The following is a 21338-nucleotide window of genomic DNA, read 5'->3' as shown; positions in this document are numbered from 1 at the left end:
TTATACATGGAGATCATATCCCCCCCTTATGTATTATACATGGAGATCATATCCCCCCCTTATGTATTATACATGGAGATCATACCCCCCCTTATGTATTATACATGGAGATCATATCCCCCCTTATGTATTATACATGGAGATCATATCCCCCTTATGTATTATACATGGAGATCATATCCCCCCTTATGTATTATACATGGAGATCATATCCCCCCTTATGTATTATACATGGAGATCATATCCCCCCTTATGTATTATACATGGAGATCATATCCCCCCTTATGTATTATACATGGTGATCATATCCCCCCTTATGTATTATACATGGAGATCATATCCCCCCTTATGTATTATACATGGAGATCATATCCCCCCTTATGTATTATACATGGAGATCATATCCCCCCTTATGTATTATACATGGAGATCATATCCCCCCTTATGTATTATACATGGTGATCATATCCCCCCTTATGTATTATACATGGAGATCATATCCCCCCTTATGAATTATACATGGAGATCATATCCCCCCTTATGTATTATACATGGAGATCATATCCCCCCTTATGTATTATACATGGAGATCATATCCTCCCTTATGTATTATACATGGAGATCATATCCCCCCTTATGTATTATACATGGAGATCATATCCCCCCTTATGTATTACACATGGAGATCATATCCCCCCTTATGTATTATACATGGAGATCATATCCCCCCTTATGTATTATACATGGAGATCATATCCCCCCTTATGTATTATACATGGAGATCATATCCCCCCTTATGTATTATACATGGTGATCATATCCCCCTTATGTATTATACATGGAGATCATATCCCCCCTTATGTATTATACATGGTGATCATATCCCCCCTTATGTATTATACATGGAGATCATATCCCCCCTTATGTATTATACATGGAGATCATATCCCCCCTTATGTATTATACATGGTGAGCATATCCCCCTTATGTATTATACATGGAGATCATATCCCCCCTTATGTATTATACATGGAGATCATATCCCCCCTTATGTATTATACATGGAGATCATATCCCCCCTTATGTATTATACATGGAGATCATATCCCCCCTTATGTATTATACATGGTGATCATATCCCCCTTATGTATTATACATGGAGATCATATCCCCCCTTATGTATTATACATGGAGATCATATCCCCCCTTATGTATTATACATGGAGATCATATCCCCCCTTATGTATTATACATGGAGATCATATCCCCCCTTATGTATTATACATGGAGATCATATCCCCCCCTTATGTATTATACATGGAGATCATACCCCCCCTTATGTATTATACATGGAGATCATATCCCCCCCCCCTTATGTATTATACATGGAGATCATATCCCCCCTTATGTATTATACATGGAGATCATATCCCCCTTATGTATTATACATGGAGATCATATCCCCCCTTATGTATTATACATGGTGATCATATCCCCCCTTATGTATTATACATGGAGATCATATCCCCCCTTATGTATTATACATGGAGATCATATCCCCCCTTATGTATTATACATGGAGATCATACCCCCCCTTATGTATTATACATGGAGATCATATCCCCCCTTATGTATTATACATGGTGATCATATCCCCCCTTATGTATTATACATGGAGATCATATCCCCCCTTATGTATTATACATGGAGATCATATCCCCCCTTATGTATTATACATGGAGATCATATCCCCCCTTATGTATTATACATGGTGATCATATCCCCCCTTATGTATAATACATGGAGATCATATCCCCCCTTATGTATTATACATGGACATCATATCCCCCCCTTAAGGATAGGAGGAGTAGAAGATTCCATTATTAGCTGAGTGCAGGATAGGCTTCCCTGAAGAGAGAGGTTCCTAAAAGTGAGCAGAGTAGGAGATAGTCGGCCATAGATGGACTGAAGTTTTTTCGTTCCCTGCTGAACTGGTCGAATTTTGATCCAGGGTGGTGAGTAATATTCTCTAGAGCAGCGGTTCTCAACCTGGGGGTCGCGACCCCTTTGGGGGTCGAACGACCATTTCCCAGGGGTCGCCTAAGACCATCGGAAAACACATATTTCCGATGATCTTAGGAACACGGCGATGTGTGGGCGGGATATGCTGCCCCTGTCACCGCCTCCTCGCCGCTGATTGGCCACCGGAACTGTAGCTCAGGAGAGGCACACAGGCGGCCAATCACCAGCGAGGAGGTGGAGCTGGGAGAGGAGGAGCCGAGCGGCAGCGCGCGGAGATCGAAGAAGATCTAGGGAGCTGCAGGAGCAAGTGAAGAGAGAGGCCAGAGAAGGAAGACAGCTGACAGGTAAGTGCAAATTTTGCTGCTGCAGCCAGGTATGCAGGCTGTAGATGGGAGAGGGAGAGAGCGAGCCCAGGCTGGAGCAGGGGTCAGCAAGGTAAGTATCATTGGTGTCAGTGGGAGGGATAGTGCCCCATCATTTGTGTCACTAATACCAACGATGGGGCACTATTCCTCCCCCCACTGACACCAACAATGAGGCACTATTCCTCCCCCCACTGACACCAACGATGAGACACTATTCCTCCCCCCACTGACACCAACGATGAGACACTATTCCTCCCCCCACTGACACCAACGATGAGGCACTATTCCTCCCCCCACTGACACCAACGATGGGGCACTATTCCTCCCCCCTACTGGCACAAACGATGGGGCACTATTCCTCCCCTCACTGACACCAACGATGAGGCACTATTCCTCCCCCCACTGACACCAACGATGGGGCACTATTCCTCCCCCCTACTGACACCAACGATGGGGCACTATTCCTCCCCCCACTGACACCAATGATGGGGCACTATTCCTCCCCCCACTGACACCAACGATGGGGCACTATTCCTCCCCCCACTGACACCAACGATGGGGCACTATTCCTCCCAATGACACCCACGATGGGGCACTATTCCTCCCAATGACACCCACGATGGGGCACTATTCCTCCCACTGACGCCAACGATGGGGCACTATTCCTCCCCCCACTGACACCAACGATGGGGCACTATTCCTCCCCCCACTGACACCAACGATGGGACACTATTCCTCCCCCCCACTGACACCAACGATGGGGCACTATTCCTCCCCCCACTGACACCAACGATGGGGCACTATTCCTCCCAATGACACCCACGATGGGGCACTATTCCTCCCCCTGGCACCCACAATGGGGCACTATTCCTCCCACTGACACCCACAATGGGGCACTATTCCTCCCACTGACACCCACAATGGGGCACTATTCCTCCCACTGACGCCAATGATGGGGCACTATTCCTCCCACTGACGTTAATGATTGGGCACTATTCCTCCCACTGACACCAATGATTGTACACTATTCCTCCCACTGACGCCAATGATGGGGCACTATTCCTCCCACTGATACCAATGATGGGGCACTATTCCTCCCACTGACACCAATGATGGGGCACTATTCCTTCCACTGATACCAATGATGGGGCACTATTCCTCCCACTGACACCAATGATGGGGCACTATTCCTTCCACTGATACCAATGATGGGGCACTATTCCTCCCACTGACACCAATGATGGGGCATTATTCCTCCCACTGATACCAATGATGGGGCACTATTCCTCCCACTGATACCAATGATGGGGCATTATTCCTCTCACTGATACCAATGATGGGGCACTATTCCTCCCACTGATACCAATGATGGGGCACTATTCCTCCCACTGACACCAATGATGGGGCACTATTCCTCCCACTGATACCAATGATGGGGCACTATTCCCCCCACTGACACCAATGATGGGGCACTATTCCCCCCACTGATACCAATGATGGGACACTATTCCCCCCACTGACACCAATGATGGGGCACTATTCCTCCCACTGACACCAATGATGGGGCACTATTCCTCCCACTGATACCTATGATGGGGCACTATTCCCCCCACTGACACCAATGATGGGGCACTATTCCCCCCACTGATACCAATGATGGGACACTATTCCCCCCACTGACACCAATGATGGGGCACTATTCCTCCCACTGACACCAATGATGGGGCACTATTCCTCCCACTGACACCAATGATGGGACACTATTCCTCCCACTGACACCAATGATGGGACACTATTCCTCCCACTGACACCAATGATGGGGCACTATTCCTCCCACTGATACCAATGATGGGGCGCTATTCCTCCCACTGATACCAACGATGGGACACTATTCATCCCACTGACATCAGTGATGGGGCGCTAGTCCTCCCACTGCAAAATTACAGTTATGAAGTAGCAACGAAAATAATTTTATGGTTGGGGGTCACCACAACATGAGGAACTGTATTAAGGGGTCACGGCATTAGAAAGGTTGAGAACCACTGCTCTAGAGGCTTCTGAGTGGGGGTAATGGAAGTACCCTAAAGTGATCCACGACGGCAGGAGAAGTGCTGATCTCCAGGGGATAAGGATCCAGATTGATCCTGAAAGCTGTTTGGCCCTTAGGGGTCAGTGTAAGGAGGTGAGGAGGCAATCTAGCCGTAGGAGGGGAAGAGTGGCACTGCTGTGGAACAAGAACACATTTGTTTTGCACCAATTTGTTTGGATTTTTTGCACGTTTTTTGCACCTTGCATGTGTTTACCATTAGTATCTATGGACATTTTTTGTTTGATTTTTATGATTAATATATAAAGTGTGGTCACGTCACTACACTTGGAGCACTGCAAAATTATTATTTCTTAACGAGGACTTGTTTGTTTTCATATATATGTGTGTGATTATGTGGGCACGAAAGATTAATATAGAGTGGCACTTATAATTAAGGATATTTCACTTCATGTGTGTCACTATTGCATGTGAGCACAGTTATTTTAGTATTTAAGTTAGGTTTGAGCGCTGCACTATTTATATACTTTTGATATTTTCACTGTGTGGGTAGCAGGTTAAGTGTTGGCAGCTTATAGTAGGTGTATTTCCCTTTTGCGCAGGAGGATCTCTGTTTGTATCCCCCCTTATGTATTATACATGGAGATCATACCCCCCCTTATGTATTATACATGGAGATCATATCCCCCCTTATGTATTATACATGGAGATCATATCCCCCCTTATGTATTATACATGGAGATCATATCCCCCCCTTATGTATTATACATGGAGATCATATCCCCCCTTATGTATTATACATGGAGATCATATCCCCCCCTTATGTATTATACATGGAGATCATATCCCCCCTTATGTATTATACATGGAGATCATATCCCCCCCTTATGTATTATACATGGTGATCATATCTCACCTTATGTATTATACATGGTGATCATATCCCCCCTTATGTATTATACATGGAGATCATATCCCCCCTTATGCATTATACATGGTGATCATATCCCCCTTATGTATTATACATGGTGAGCATATCCCCCCTTATGTATTATACATGGAGATCATATCCCCCTTATGTATTATACATGGAGATCATATCCCCCCTTATGTATTATACATGGAGATCATACCCCCCTTATGTATTATACATCGAGATCATATCCCCCTTATGTATTATACATGGTGATCATATCCCCCCTTATGTATTATACATGGTGATCATATCCCCCCCTTATGTATTATACATGGAGATCATATCCCCCTTATGTATTATACATGGAGATCATATCCCCCCCTTATGTATTATACATGGAGATCATATCCCCCCCTTATGTATTATACATGGTGATCATACCCCCCTTATGTATTATACATGGAGATCATATCACCCCTTATGTATTATACATGGAGATCATATCCCCCCTTATGTATTATACATGGAGATCATATCCCCCCCTTATGTATTATACATGGTGATCATATCCCCCCTTATGTATTATACATGGTGATCATATCCCCCCTTATGTATTATACATGGAGATCATATCCCCCCTTATGCATTATACATGGAGATCATATCCCCCCCTTATGTATTATACATGGTGAGGTGATTATATCCCCCTTATGTATTATACATGGAGATCATATCCCCCCATAATCTCCTCTTCTCAAGAGAATACATTCAGTTCCTCTAATCTTTCCTCATAGCTGATCTCCTCCATGCCTCTTATCAGTTTGGTTGCCCTTCTCTGTACTTTCTCCAGTTACCCAATGTTACTTTTGTGAATTGATGCCCAAAACAGAACTGCATATTCCAGATGAGGTCTTACTAATGATTTGTACCGGGGGAAATGATATCTCTCTCTCTCTCTCTCTGGAGTCTATACCTCTTTTAATACAAGAGAGGATTTTGCTAGCTTTAGAAACTGCATGCCATTTATTAAGCCTGTGATCTACCAGAACTCCCAGATCTCCCCCATACTTGTGCCCCCCATTAGGCAGATTCACCATCACTATTTGTTATGTTTACCTTTATCATGAAAAGTAAAAGAAAATCCCAAGTTGTGGGTTGTCACAAGAACAGGAATAGAGGGAAAATTGTCCATTGGGCACACTAGTTCTGGTGACCCTGGTGACAACCAGGGATTTTCTCATTTTGGACAGCTTTCCTTCCACCTCCTGATGTGGCTATGGGCAGGAAGTGAAGCAAAATCTCCCAGTGCATACCAGAGTCCAAGCTACATGAAATGGTTGAGGAAGGGTTGGAAATGGTATGTTTTGCTCTTGTTTCCTATCATCTAGTCCTGCCATGTTTGCTTACAACTCATAGGCCGAATTCTTGTAGGACTAACTGTTAGCAGTTGGGGGCCTCTTTACATGTTTTTGTTGCTCTCATCTACTTATTTTTATTACTGCAAGTGCAATCAGAAGGGCCAAGACTTTGCAAACTTTAATTTCTTGGAGCCAATTGGGCTGGTTAAGTTACTCTATAAAAATGTTAATGGTGATAACAAAAATCTCTTCTGATTTCACAATCAACAGAGTACATATTTCTTCTTTTGATTGATAAATTGTGCCATTTCACATTGGATTTAAAAATGGTCACCTACCACCTTAGATAGATTCTTTCAGAACTTCTCACCCTGGGCATGTATACTTACAAAGCCACTCCTCATCACTGCTTCCCCACACTTTCTGAGCCCTAACTATCGTCCAACAGTTCTCAGGTGTGAGTGGTCAATACCGAGTCCCAAACATTGTTATGTGGAAGGGGGCCTCGTGCCATTACCCGTCTAAGATTGACATCAGTCAACACAGGAGGAGGCAAAGGAGCATGGCTGAGTAACTATACAAGCCTATGGGGCTGGACTATGTCTGGACACTGTTACTTTGCCCAAAATGGACTCCAGTGCATTTTGCCAAAAAATATCTAAAATCTTCCCTTTTTGCTAAAATTTAATTATTTTGTTAACGTGTAATCAAACATTTTGATGTTAAAAAGTAGGCATATATCCCATTGAGGGCAATATACTAAAACTGGTGCACACAGAATCCGGAGCAGCTGTGCCTAGTAACCAATCAGCTTCTAATTTCAGCTTGTTCAATTAAGCTTTGACAATAAAACCTGGAACCTATTCAGCCATTTAACCTCCCTGGCGGTATTCCCGAGTGTAGCTCGGGGTAAAATTTGAGTACCAAGAGCGGTAACCCCGAGCTACACTCGGGCTTACCATGCGGCGCTGCATAGGGAGTCCCTGCAGCACTTACCTTGTCCTTCGCTCCCGCGATGTGTCCCCTGCAGCATCCCCGGCCATCTCCTCTGGCGGATGCCGGCATCCGCCTTCTGTGTTCTGGTCCCTGTGACGTCGGGACGTACGGGCGCCGCCGGCGGCGGGAAATTTGAAAATTTAAAAAAAATGTCATTTTTTTCAAAACGATTTTACATAGTAAAACATTGCTGTTTCAACCCATTTCACATACATTTTGTCCCGAGTGCTTTGTCCGGCGCCCTGTCTGCATGTTTACTGTTCTTTCTGCCTGGAAACTGAGAAACGTCCATGGCGTCCAAAAAGTGTCCTTTTAGGTCAAAAGCGGGTTTAGATCAGCTAGAGAACAGCGATAGTAAATCAGAACCACTTGCAGAATTGAGTGATAATGATTCGTGGGGGAAATTCCTCATCAGACACTGAAAACGATTCTGCGACTTTGCTCAGCGATGTGCGAACTTGGCGCTATATTTCAAATTTCAGTGTTTTTGGTTTGATTATATTATTGAATTAAATATATTATTATTATTATTATTTATGATTATTTATTATATTATAATTTATGATTTCGTGTTTCAAATTTTATCCTACCCGGAATGTTTACTAGACTCTTTTTCAGACAGATTTCACTGAGTTATTCCTAAAAATTACAGCCTACAATAAAAAAACTACATATTTCCATGCAAAATAATGGTACCGCTTTCAGCACCAAAAATATGAAATAATCATACCGCTAGGGAGGTTAAGTGAAAAATGTTGTATTTTTTCATATTAATGAATCAAACATGGCCAAAATCTTAAAATGCATAGCCTTTATCTTTAATACAACTTAGATATTCTGTACAATAAAATTGAAAATTGTGCCCCATATATTGCACATAAAATACCAGGCTGTATACACACTCGAAGAGGGAGGAAAAAAATACTCAGCCCCCTTTAGCATCAATATTAATTCTGGTATATTGAACAAATGTTTCACCTTCATACACCAATGTAAAAATTATGTTTTCCTAAAGGATCAATCCACCAAACATTAGTTGGATAGCGGTAGGCTAAATCACCAATTGAGTTTTTGAATATCTTGGGTAATCCAATGCTGAGATATTCCATTAGATTTCCAAGTCCAGTAGTAAGTTTGGGCCAACTCATATTGGCTGTGTAATTTAGGTAGAGACAGGAACAGAAGCAGAAGAAAGACTCATTGGGGTCTATTTACTAAAACTGGAGAGTCCAAAATCAGACTCCCTTCTGCATAGAAACCAATGGGCTTCCAGGTTTCATTGCCAAAGCTTCATTGAACAAGCTGAGGTTAGAAGCTGATTGGTTTCTATGCAGTAGGGAGTCTGATTTTGGACTCTCCAGCTTTAGTAAATAAACCCCGTTGAGTTTTAAGAGTATGTGTTGGGAGAATAAATAAATACATTTTAAAAATTATCACATTTATTGGCCAGACATACACTTTAACAGAATAAGATTCTAGTTGGCTGTGCAATGCAGGTGGAGACATGAACAGAATAAGAGGAATGTCTCCTTGAGTTTAAACAGTATGCGTGGGAGAATAAATAAATAAATAAATACTTAAAAATAATTTATCCTATCTATTTATTTATTGATTGATTTATTTATTTATTGGCCAGACATACACTTTAACAGACATAAGAATCTAGTTGTTGATTCAGCCCGCCACTAATCCATCTCTAATATCAGTTTTTCTGGACTGACCCTTAAAATTATAATCTATTCCTCCTTTGTGATTTTTGGAAAAAAAAGAAAAAAAAAAGTAGAAAATTTTGGAAAAAAAAAAAAATCTCATAACATATACACCAATAGTGCAGTTTGAAAAACATGAACATTCAGAACGACATTAGAATGCAAACCTGCTACACAGTTGGAATGTAAGAATTTTTCGTGTTTGTTTATTCCAATGACACAAAACAGTTACTACCCCATTATTTGTTTTTTTGGGACATACTGGTAAATATTTCAATAGAACATTATGCTACATACTGAACTCATGTAGTGCACAGGCCCACATCACTCACAAGACCCCGTTGATTCGGGGTCCAAGCCCTTGAAATACCGTGCAATATTTCACTTGTGTATTTTTTTTTCTTTATTTTATCACATACTGTATTAAAATTCACAACTTCATACAACAACTCACAAAGGGAACAACGATGCATGTGTCAGGGGGGTCATGTAAAGCAGGTTGTCCAGTCTTCTTTGACAGTCTTTCAGTTCATTGGTTTCAGTTTTCTCCTTGTAGAATGGACATGTAAAGACGAGGTTTACAGCACAGCCTAATATGAAAATGTTTCGACCAGTAACTTGGTCAAAAACAAAGCTGTGTGTATAATTCCAAGACTCCAAAAAATGAAATAAAAACAGCTCACTTAAATAAATGGGTTTACTTAGTGATCAAAAGTGGTAAATTATGTACAAATATTTATACACAACCCAACTTGGTAGTTGGTTTTAGCTGGTTACTTACTCTATATCTACTAAAGTGAATGTATAACCAAAACTTTTTTTTACATTTTGGTAGAGTATTGAAGGTTTAGAGCCCTGGTCAAGTTTTTCTTGCTGTCTTTGACCCCACTAGGGAGATTTAAACTCTCTATATTTTCCTTCGGCTATTCTCCACAAAACAGAAAATTATGGAAAATTTTACAATGGTCCCCAGAAACAATTCAGTACTGTCCGTGATACTTTTTTTATTTGCACTAACATACATAAAGTATCACGGACAGTACTGAATTGTTTCTGTCGCAAGTGCACTAATACGGCTACAATCACCTCAAGCACAATGGTCCCCAAAATGGAACTAGAGGGGAAATCTCCCAATGGGGACAACTAAGTGCGAAACTTAGTGGAAATTAACATTCACTTCCTGTTCTGTCTCCATGACAGGGAGTGAAGTCTTCCCAATAGGACATGACAACAAAAAATAGACTTATAGGGGTTTATTTACTAAAGCTGGAGAGTCCAAAATCAGACTCCCTTCTGCATAGAAACCAATCAGCTTCCAGGTTTCATTGCCAAAGCTTCATTGAACAAGCTGAGGTTAGAAGCTGATTGGTTTCTAGGCAGAAGGGAGTCTGATTTTGGACTCTCCAGCTTTAGTAAATAAACCCCATAGGGTTTTTAATCCTTGCCTGCCCTATTTAAATCTGAAAAAAAGGTTTTGAGTATACATACTGTACAAGCATTATACATCCTGAAGGTAAAGGTGTCCAATTGGGCCCTAGACAATGTTTTGAGGTCCCCAAATTGTCAGATTTAAAAAAAAAGCAAACCTGGCATTCGGAATGGCATAGCTGGTGTGCCATGTGTGGAAGGCTCTCAATCAAAACCCAATTTTATAGGTAAAAAGTTGAGTACCACAGAACAATCTATAGGGTTTGTGTTAAGTGTTGGGTGAGCAACACAAAATTAAATTTCACAATTTATAGCTATAAAAAAATAATTGTGAACTTATCCATGGCTTGTGCAGGCCCAACAGTCATACCCTACTTAACAGCAGGAGGTACAGAACTCTTTTTATAATGAATATTAAGGGGAATACAACTGCGGAAATTCTTCACCAACGTGTTATACTTCGAAAAATACATGACCTCATAGGCAAGCCGAAGACTTAAAAGAAGGTAATGCAAAGTCCACATATACTGACAGAAACAGTTACTATACAACCAATTTTAATAGCCATTCAATCCTCCATTTGGTATTGTTACATCACTGGATTGGATGTGAGATTTTTCCATTTATCAGGACCCTGCAGTGGCAAGGTAAGATTCCAAATTGTCAATGGTATGCCACTATTGCAAGATCTAAGCTTAAATATGTAAATACAAAATAGTTCTTCCAAATGTTTTTGACCCTGCTGGCTTTCTTTAAGTGGGTCCAAGGCAAATATCTAATTTTTATGAATTTTCTTTTGCTTCACAGAATTCATCTTTTTACTGCACATTTTTGAGTTTACATTGATCAAGCAAAATCTAAATGTGGAGACATTTTCTTCAACAAGGGCTCTGTTGACTTCCTGAGCCCTATGGGGAGTGATATACAAGTGGTTGCCAGGCAGGTAAGCTGCTGATACCATATGGGAAAACCCTAAACATATTCTCTCTGGTGCCAGACCACGGCTTTTGTACAACTGCAGCATAACAGAAGAGACAGACCCAGGGGTGGACTGACAACTCATGGGGCCCCCGGGCAATAGGGGATCATGGGGCCCCTGTGTCCTTGCCCAAACTCAAAAAAGACTATGAAAAAGGTACCAGGGGCATCTCATGGGGCCCCCTACTGACCCTGGGCCCTCGGGCAGTGCCCGAGTTTCCTGAGTTTTCCACCCCTGGACAGACCACAACCAGCTCTGAATAGTATTTTAAAAGAGAGGGGTCGTCTACAAGATGCACAGCAGTGCTTATGTGCATAAGGCCCTATGAGTAAGCACTGTGGTGTGAAACACATGAAGGCATTTTGCAGATGATACCTTTTAAGTGATGTTTATATAAAACCTTACTATTACCAGAATATAATTTTTTTTTCAAACGTTGAATCATTTATTTTTCCTAACATTTCTGTTTTCTTAGGCTCTACTTCTGGTCCAGTGGTGAGCTCTTGTTTTGGAAGAACTGGGGCAAATGCCCATATTGCCCCATGGTGTTGAGTAAGGGGTTTAAGGTAATATCCTAGTAGGGGCCCTTGTAGTTGAAAATATAATGGCCAGTGTGCAATCTTGACTGTACTTATAGATTGTCAGCCTATGTGCCCGTTTTCAACAAAACACAAATAATTGGTGTATATGAGGCAATGCAGAGAAAGCAAAAAAAATAAAAACAATTGTTCTGAAATGTGAACAATAAAATCTATATGGCCAACCATGAACTGAAATTGGCTCTATTTGAGAATATTTGGGATCTATTGAAATGTCATATTTAGATTAATTATCAGTGGGACATTTGATGATAGTGTAAAAAGTATGACCACGGTAACGTTTTAAGCACAGCGAAAAAAAAGGGCCCAACTTAACCCATTTGCGTTCACTGCTTATGTATTTTGAGGCCACTTTTCTAAAGCCTTTCCAACGATTGTTCTAGCTTTAAATTATTAGTTAAGAATAATTGTGCATCTATGTAGGTGCTTTTTTTTTGCTTTATTTTTTAAGTCCAACTCTGGGTTCAGGGCTCCCCCACACAGTGATCCCATTCCTCACCCTTGAGACCTCCAATGGTATTTGCTATACATTTTTGTATACTTACTGTTACATTTTTTTAGATATCTATAGGCCAATCATGGAATGAGTCCTCCACCTCTATGGATGTTTTTCTGGTGGTGGGTGGTCTTCAATGAATATGTCAAAACCTCTTTTTGCATCATCACACTGTGAATTCAGGGCATCATAATTACACCCATTCAGAAGGGATGACAAGGATGACCTGGCCTGCGTCACTGCCAGGGGTGGACTGACAACTCATGGGGCCCCCGGGCAATAGGGGATCATGGGGCCCCTGTGTCCTTGCCCAAACTCAAAAAAGCCTATGAAAAAGGTACCAGGGGCATCTCTTGGGGCCCCCTACTGACCCCGGGCCCTCGGGCAGTGCCCGAGTTTCCAAATGGTCAGTCTGCCCCTGGTCACTGCATTTCCTCCGTCTTCTGAGTTGAGTGATGCCGGTCATCATTCAACCCAGAAGAATGAGGGAATCTAGTGGCAGAATGAAATTACTGCAGTGAACAGCGCTGGAGTGAGGGTAAGTGTTGCAGCCAGGCCTGCTTTTTTTTTTTACTTTCAGTATGACTGGGGCACCATTTTTAAAAAATGCCCCAAGTTGGGCTTTCATTTTGGTTGAACATCTTTTCAATATATTTTTTTTGTCTCTTGTTTTATTGTGTTATTATTCTATTTTTATTTTATTTTTTTTCTTCACTTTATCATGTGTTAGAATAAAAAGAAATTTCATTGCAAGCTTCTTATTTCACATGGAATATAAATTAAAAAAATAATAAATAAAAGATGGCGCTGAAAGTCCGCTGAATTCTCAGCTGCTAACCGTCGCACAGCATGTGCCACTTGGCAATTTGTCTTCGAGGATGCTCACAGATTTCCTTCCAATGCTCTCCACCTGTTCCATCTGCTGAAGCCCCCAGGATTAATCGACCGATAATCTCATTCCTGGAACCCCTGTCTGAATCCATCACCAGAAACTCCACGCTTATATCTTCCAAGCCTTCGCAAGGAATGTCAAAAACAAACAGTTCGTTGAACACAGCGTTGGGGGTGCATTTCTTCACGTGGGTTTTCTTTTTAGAAATTCTTTTCTTTGCATGGTACAGGTTCACTTTCACATATGGGTCTGAAAAAAAAACATGCGTAATCAGTTTTAATTAGCATATAAAATACTTTTTTTAATGTGAAAATAAAATATCGATTGAATTATTAATGAGCAGTAAAAGAAAATATATATTCATGAAAAATAAATAAGCAAACAGCTGGCACAATATTTTAAAACCTGAACAAAAAGACATGTAAATACACCTATGAAATAAATATTTTGGAGCTGTTTTACCTGCTAACATATTAATATTTCTGCTCATTTAGTCCTGACATTTACTTATGTAGCGCTTCCCCCTTAGTAGCTGCTGAAGATGTGGGTCCCCCTATAGTCCTGCACAGCGAGGCAACCTGCATTTTCCATTCAGACTTGCACCAGGAGACAGAAACCAGTCCTTGAGCTTTGTTTTGAAGTTTTATTAGGGCTTTAGAACTTGGATGGGGTAAGGGGTATATGGGATGCCCAAGGGAATGGCAACTGAGGACAAACTTCATGAACTATATTACAAGTCTTTAAACAGAAATCCTGTTCTGGAGAGCTAACCAGCATCTCCCAATGTACCTCTCCAACCCCAGTTGCTCCTCAATCCAGCTGCATGAAGGAATTCCATGTACATTGGATCCAGTAGTAACTATTAGAAGGGCAATAGTCCCAGCTGTAGAGTGAGTTAGGTTTCCCACCCAAATGCTCTCTCCCCTTTATGGCCCAGGGTGTAGGTGTACTCACTGAGCCCTGTTCTGTGCTGAGGATTGGTTCGGTGGCTGCTACCAAGCCTTTAAGCTGGGCTGCTCCTTGCCTACTGTCAAGTGGTCTTCTCTCAAGGGGCCAGTGATATCCACAGCTTTCCTCCTTTCAATCATCACTCTGAGAGGTGAGCCCCTTTCAGCCTGGGCTCTTTCCCAGGCTCCTGGACCTGAACATCTCTCCTCCTCCCTCCTTTTCCCTCGTTCTCCTCCTGCTGAGCAGGCGCCCTTACCCTAAGGGTTGTCCTGGCCTATGGTCAAGCCTCCTGTTCGAGATTGACCAGGATCCCTCAAGAGTACAAGTCAGCTACTCCTCAGATCCACCCACTGCCTCCAGATATTCCTCCAAAGCTCTAGAGCAGGGTAAAATTCCAGAGGGGCTGGCCTGCAGAGCCTCACAGCCCTGACCCGAAATTTGACCTCCTGACTATCACACCAGGATCCTAGCTCCCCCTAGCTAACTAGTAGGGTGCTACACATAGTTCTGCCTCACAATTAAGGATACAGTGTTTTTAGCCTGCTGGTTGACAGTGAAGGAACATCAGAAAGACTGTGCGGTAATTTCTCAGCTCACTCTGCTGTATCCTTCTATTAACCTGTTCTTTTACAGCACGTTTATGCAGTACACCTGATTGGCTCACAGTACTGAACCTCCATCTCCGAGTTTGAGTGCTGCTGTATAGCGCAGGGTTCCTCAAACTTTTCACTGTGATGGCCACATTGTATATTTTACAAATATTCCCAGGACAAAAAAAATCATGTCCCCGCCTGTCAGGATCCAGACCTGAACTCTCTGTGGTATCTGGCTGTGTTTTTTCTCACTGTACCACCTGAGATGTTGGACAGCCTGATTCCTTGGACAACCTTGCTTTGTGTCTTGTTTCTGGTGAACCTTGAACCCTTTGCTCCTCTCGTGAACTTACTAAAACTCGTGATTTAAGTCTTTGCACTTTCTGTTTGCCAGATTATTGTACTCCTCTCCAACCAATATCTTGCTCCTTTCACTCCTGCTGCCATCCGTACCTTCAAAACCATTTGTTACCTACCTTTCACTTGTTCCTCAACTAAGCTTCTACTTGATCCCAACATGCAACCATTTGCTACCGATCTGTTGCTTGTTTCTTGGCTACATTTTGACTTGATCTCAACTTGCAATCACTTGTTACAGACCTTTTGCTTATTTACTGACTATATTTCTGTTTGATCCCTACCTGCTACATTTGCCACCAGCCCCCAGCTCGCTCACCTGCTGGTGGAGTGATCCTGAGGACCTCAACCTATCATTAGCATACAGTGAAACCCATCACCACCATCAGGAAGCTCTGATGGTTAGTGCTTAGACCTCATACCTGATCATATACTGATTCTGCTGTTTAGTGTGACCCTCTCTATTGCTATAGCTACTGGTCTGTAGGCCTAACTCTTGACCACCACCTTTCATTAGATTCTCCATCAGGGTCCCCATCAGAGTTCCCCTTTACATCAGAACCCTCTTACATCAGGTTCTCCATTATATTCCCTCCTTACATCAGGGTTCCTATCAGAGTTCCCCATTATATCACAGTCCCTATCAGAGTCCCCCCTTATACCAGGGTCACCATCAGAGTCCCTACTTACATAAAGGTTCCCCTTACATTTAGCGTATAACTAAAGACAGGGATTAGAACACCTGTCAGTTTGTATTGCTGTCTGTGCCCCTATTGGGAGATTCATCCTCTCGGTGTGTCCTGTTTACCATATCGTTGAAAGTGAAAGTAAAAGAAAATCCCAAATTTTGGGTTATCCCCAGAAAAGTAAAAGAGGTGAAATCTTCCAATGGGGAAACTAGTTTTTGTGGCCTGGGGGTCCCCAAGGGATTCTCTTAATTTGCAGGGATTTCCCTCACCTCCTGTTTTGGTTATGGGACAGGAAGTGAAAGTAAATCTCCCTAAAGGGGCACATATGGCAAAAAATGAACCAGCAGAGGTTGGTTCAACAAATTTTGCTTTTAGTTCTACTTAATGTCCCCCAACAGATTCCCCCTTACATCAGTTTCCCCATCAGAGCCCACATGGAAGAAAAATATATTTGATTCTATATTGACATATATTTGAAATGCTACAATTTTGGCCACATTCAATATATTGCAATACATATATATATATACAGTATAGTATATATATATATATATATTGCATGTTGAAGAATATTCTAAAACATACATTTCAAATATACTGTATGTCTTTAAAAATACAAATCTACATTTTTGGAATACATTTACAAGTATATGTAAAATATATGTTACAATTACTTTTTTATATGTTAAAAAAATCTGAAGAATATATTTAGAAAATATATATTTTGTAATATATAAAAAATGCATTTCAACATGCAATATATATATATATATATATATATATATATATATATGTGTGTGTGTGTATATATATATATATATATATATATATATATATTTATTTGGGAAGAATATTTGTATTTTTAAAATATATTTCAAATATATTTTTCTTCTATGTGGGGAGTAACCCTTATATCAGGGTCCCATTGAAGTCCCTCTTCCAACAGGTTCTCCAACAGATTCCCCACCTTACATCATATTCCCCATCAGCAACCCCCTTATATCAGAGTCCCCTTCAGTATGCCCCCTTACATCAGAGGTGGAGACCATGGGCAGCCTCTGCTCTGCTGACCTCAAAAGAGAAGTGCGGGTTTTAAAAAAAATAAACCTACACTCTCACCTAGGTGGATGCAGAATTGAGTTGATTCTGCATCTGTCCCCCGCCACATCTACACTGAGAACTGTTCTTGGCCTTCAGTAAGCAGAGAGCCGGTGACTGGCAGTCACTGGCTCTTTGCTCTGCCACTCCTGCTCTCACTGGAGTGCCGGGCTAAGAAGGGGGTGGGAGCAGATGGCTCAGGCTCTCAGTGGTGTACTGAGAGGCTGAGCCAACTCCTGCTGAAGAATCTGGGTTGGATCCTAACATTAAAAACTGAATCCCTCCAGAATCTGGAATGGCTGAGTGACGTCAGCCAACAGCGGGCTTTTAGCTCTCTGGACCAGCTGAATCTGGGTCACAGGAGTGCAGAACAAAGTGCATTCATGTGACCTACAGGAGAAGTAGGACCAAAAGAGCTTCTTTCCTTTAATCCTCAATCACTGCATATTAAGGATGAGCCACTGACCCTAGTTGGGAGCTGGACAATATCTAGCAGCAGACCACATGTGGCCCATAGACTATAGTTTGGAGACCCCTGGTGTAAACGGATTGTAACAATTTAATAGTTGCATTGAAAAATACTTTTGATGATTTATTCATGAATACAGAACCGTATCAGTTTACATCTTTGTTATCTGCATGGATTTCAGCTTTAACAGTGTCCTCTTTAGAAATTGTAGTCATTTTTTTAATTTCTTCTTTAGAAGCCATGAAATACAGTAATTACTAATGCAGGCCATACTTGAGTCGAATTCTGAACAAATTTTCTTTAGAAAATCGGAATTTTCATGCATTTTGTAATCCGATGGTGCCACCATTACATAGTTACATAGTCTGGCTGAAAAAAGACAAAAGTCCATCAAATTCAACCATTAAAAAAAAAAAAAAAAAAAGTTATAATCTTATACCCACAGTTGATCCAGAGGAAGGCAAAAACCCAGCAAAGCAAAAATTCCTTCCTGATCCCCCGAGAGGCAATCAGATATTCCCTGGATCGACTTTACCTATAAATGCTGGCATCCAGTTATATTCTGCTTTGATTTCTAAATTTGGCGAACCAAGCCTTCAATTTCTCCTCATGTTGCAACAGAAAAGAATTTTCATGGCCAAGAATTTTCTTTTCTTTCCAGGTCACAGCTCATGCTCATTTCTTTTTCGTTTATAATTCCCGCACGATTCTCCCATCATCGATTCGAAATTTGTTCATTTTTCAAAAAATTTCCAGCATGCCCGATCACACAAATTCTATGGTCATACGAAAATCAGCCGTTTTTATGACCTACTAACGGTGCAAAATTAGAACAAAAATTGTTAGAAAAGATTTTCTAAAGAAAATTATTTCGGAATTTGACCTGTGTATGACCGACTTTTGGGACTTATTTAAAAAAGCAGGAAAGAGTCTCAGCTGAATCAGGACATATTTTTTGCTTTAGAAAGTTGGTGAATTCGCTGATGGATGTAAAGGTAAGCCTAGGAATATGAAGGTTCTCAAGATATCTGATTTCATATCTGCTTCTGTGACTTCACTTGGGCTTTAATCAAAGATATGTAATTATACTAGGTTTAAAAAAAAACAAATAAAAGGCTGAATTTTGCAATCCAAGGATTTAATTAATCCAAGGTAATTAATTCTCCACAAATCTGATGGGGATTCCCACTAATGAAGATGGTCCTGGAAGCACTCCAGTTCTGTTCCCCTGACATTTTGAAGTATCTTAAGTCTGAACATAAAGGACTTGCCGTCAGAATCGGCACACAAATATACATACAGTATACCTGCAAACAAATAAGTTGATCGCTTTTCTAAATATTAAGATTTTCTTTGAAAATTTGAAAGAGAAGAGTATTTTCTTAGTAAGATATGAGAAGAGCCAAAAACTTTTTTATGATTTAGACAGAAGGCGAAGGGTCAACATGAAGATAATGAGTATACCTGTAAACAAATAAGTAGATCCATTTTATACATTTTTCTTGTTCAAAAATTTTTATTCAGTTGAATAAGACCCTAACCAAGGAAAACTAATGGGGCTTTTAGGGTACCAAATCATATAAATCAACATTGGTTATACAAAAATATAAAGACATTTAATACAATTGAATACCTTTTATTGGGTAAAAAAAACAACAACTTTTGTAGCTGCTGTCGACTTGTAGCTGATGCCCGTGACGCCCTTTTGTGTCTAGGATATCAGTGGCAATTACTGTAGCTTGGGGCAGCACAGGGGCTAAATGGTTAGTAGTTCCACCTGGCAGTACTAGGGTCATTGGTTCAAATCCCAACCACAGCACCACCTGCCTGGAGTTTGCATGTTCTCCCTGTGCCTGCATGGGTTTCCTCCAGGTACTCCAGCTTCCTCCCACACTCCCAAGACATGCTGGTAGGTTAATTGGCTCCTGTCTAAAATGGCCCTAGTATTTATGAATGTAAGTTAGGGACCTTACATTGTGCACCCCTTGAGGGTTAGGGACTGATGTGAATGTACAATATATATGTAAAGCGCTGTGTAAATTGATGGCGCTATATAAGTACCTGAAATAAATAAATTAACTGAATTTTATGAACCTCCATGTATGTATTTGACGGTCATGTTCCACCTGTTGGTGTTTTTTTTAACCCAATAAAAGGTGTTCAATTTTATTAATTGTCTTTACATTTTTGTATAACCAATGTTGATTTATATGGTTTGGTACCCTAAAAGCCCCAATAATTTTCCTTGGTTAGGGTCCTATTCAATACATTTCTCATTAGGGGTGTGGTACCAGTAAAACCTTGTTCACAAAGATATGGAGAGCAATTTGGTCTCCATCTCCCACTCCCTATTTAATTCATGCATTTTTTATTCAGATGTGACATAGAATGGATAATGAAGGAAGAACGTCCTCCCCAAACAATCATGTTCAACAAAAAGGTAGACCCCACGGTTGTCAAAAGCAACCTGAACATTGAAGCTACTAAATGTCAAAAATCCTAGGAACCTGAACATTGAAGCTACTAAATGTCAAAAATCCTAGGCATAAAGGAGTCTAAGGAGGGTGCAGAGGCCCCTTGTAAGAAGGAAGATGAAGGGAGGAACAAAAGAAGAAGACAAAGACAGAAGAGAGAGAGAGAGGATAGGAGACTTGGGATCCTCAGAGACACCAGTCAGAGCCAGCCCACACTTGTCAAAGGAAGGTCAAAAAATGCATATGCCAACCACAGTTCCCACATTTTCAGGAATTTGGCATGGGAGTCATGAAGGATACTAGACATTTGTTCATTAGGCATCATAACCATTGGATGAGCTCTCACTTTCTGAAAAGGGTCTGTAGGTTTCTTCCATGCCTGGGCAATAGTTCTCTTGGCTGCTATGAACAGATAAGATGCCAGTTTTTGTTGTCGAGTGAATAAGCCCAGAATGGGGCAATGCAAAAGGGCAAATTTAACTCCTTTATGGGTGGTCAGATGGAACAGTAAATACAGCGGCCCACTCAAGACCAAAAGCCTAACAGTCATGTATATGTCCGCCAGGCATGCAAGTTGTGTTAGCATAGGACATATGGGCTCTTTCACATGAATGTTCCAATTGGATCCACCTGCCCATTTTTAAGGTGGACCTGATCGGAACCACCATTCTCCTCTGTAGAGTAGTGGGTGTTAACGAACACGTGTCCGTTTACACCCGCTGACATCTTGTCCGATCCGCCAAAAAGAGACAAATGGGGATCCAATTCCCTTTCCGTTCATCAGATCGGATCAGATGAAAATGGACAGGCGGTCCGTTTTTTTCCCACCACCCATTGAGGAGAGTGAGCAGCTCTGTGCATGCTCTGCAGCAGCAGAGTGGACACAGAGCTGGAATCTGCCTG

General features: G+C 41.3%; 1 protein-coding gene across 1 annotated transcript in view; it reads right to left on the bottom strand.

Moving 5' to 3' along the window:
- Positions 1–8500: 8500 nt before the first annotated feature.
- SYT4 (synaptotagmin 4) overlaps positions 8501–21338 on the bottom strand; it is a 66377-nt gene continuing 53539 nt past the window's right edge. The window contains exon 5 of the mRNA XM_089672074.1: positions 8501–14056. Coding sequence (XP_089528200.1) covers positions 13749–14056 — 308 coding nt within the window. The 3' untranslated portion in view covers positions 8501–13748. The remainder of the gene's footprint in view (positions 14057–21338) is intronic.

This window comes from Staurois parvus, unplaced genomic scaffold (genome assembly GCF_062004578.1).
Source record: "Staurois parvus isolate SC_StPar_1 unplaced genomic scaffold, SC_StPar_1.0 ptg000119l, whole genome shotgun sequence".
In the NCBI taxonomy this organism is placed as follows: domain Eukaryota; kingdom Metazoa; phylum Chordata; class Amphibia; order Anura; family Ranidae; genus Staurois; species Staurois parvus.
Note: the sequence above shows the minus strand (reverse complement) of the source record. Positions and strands in the feature narration are given on the sequence as shown.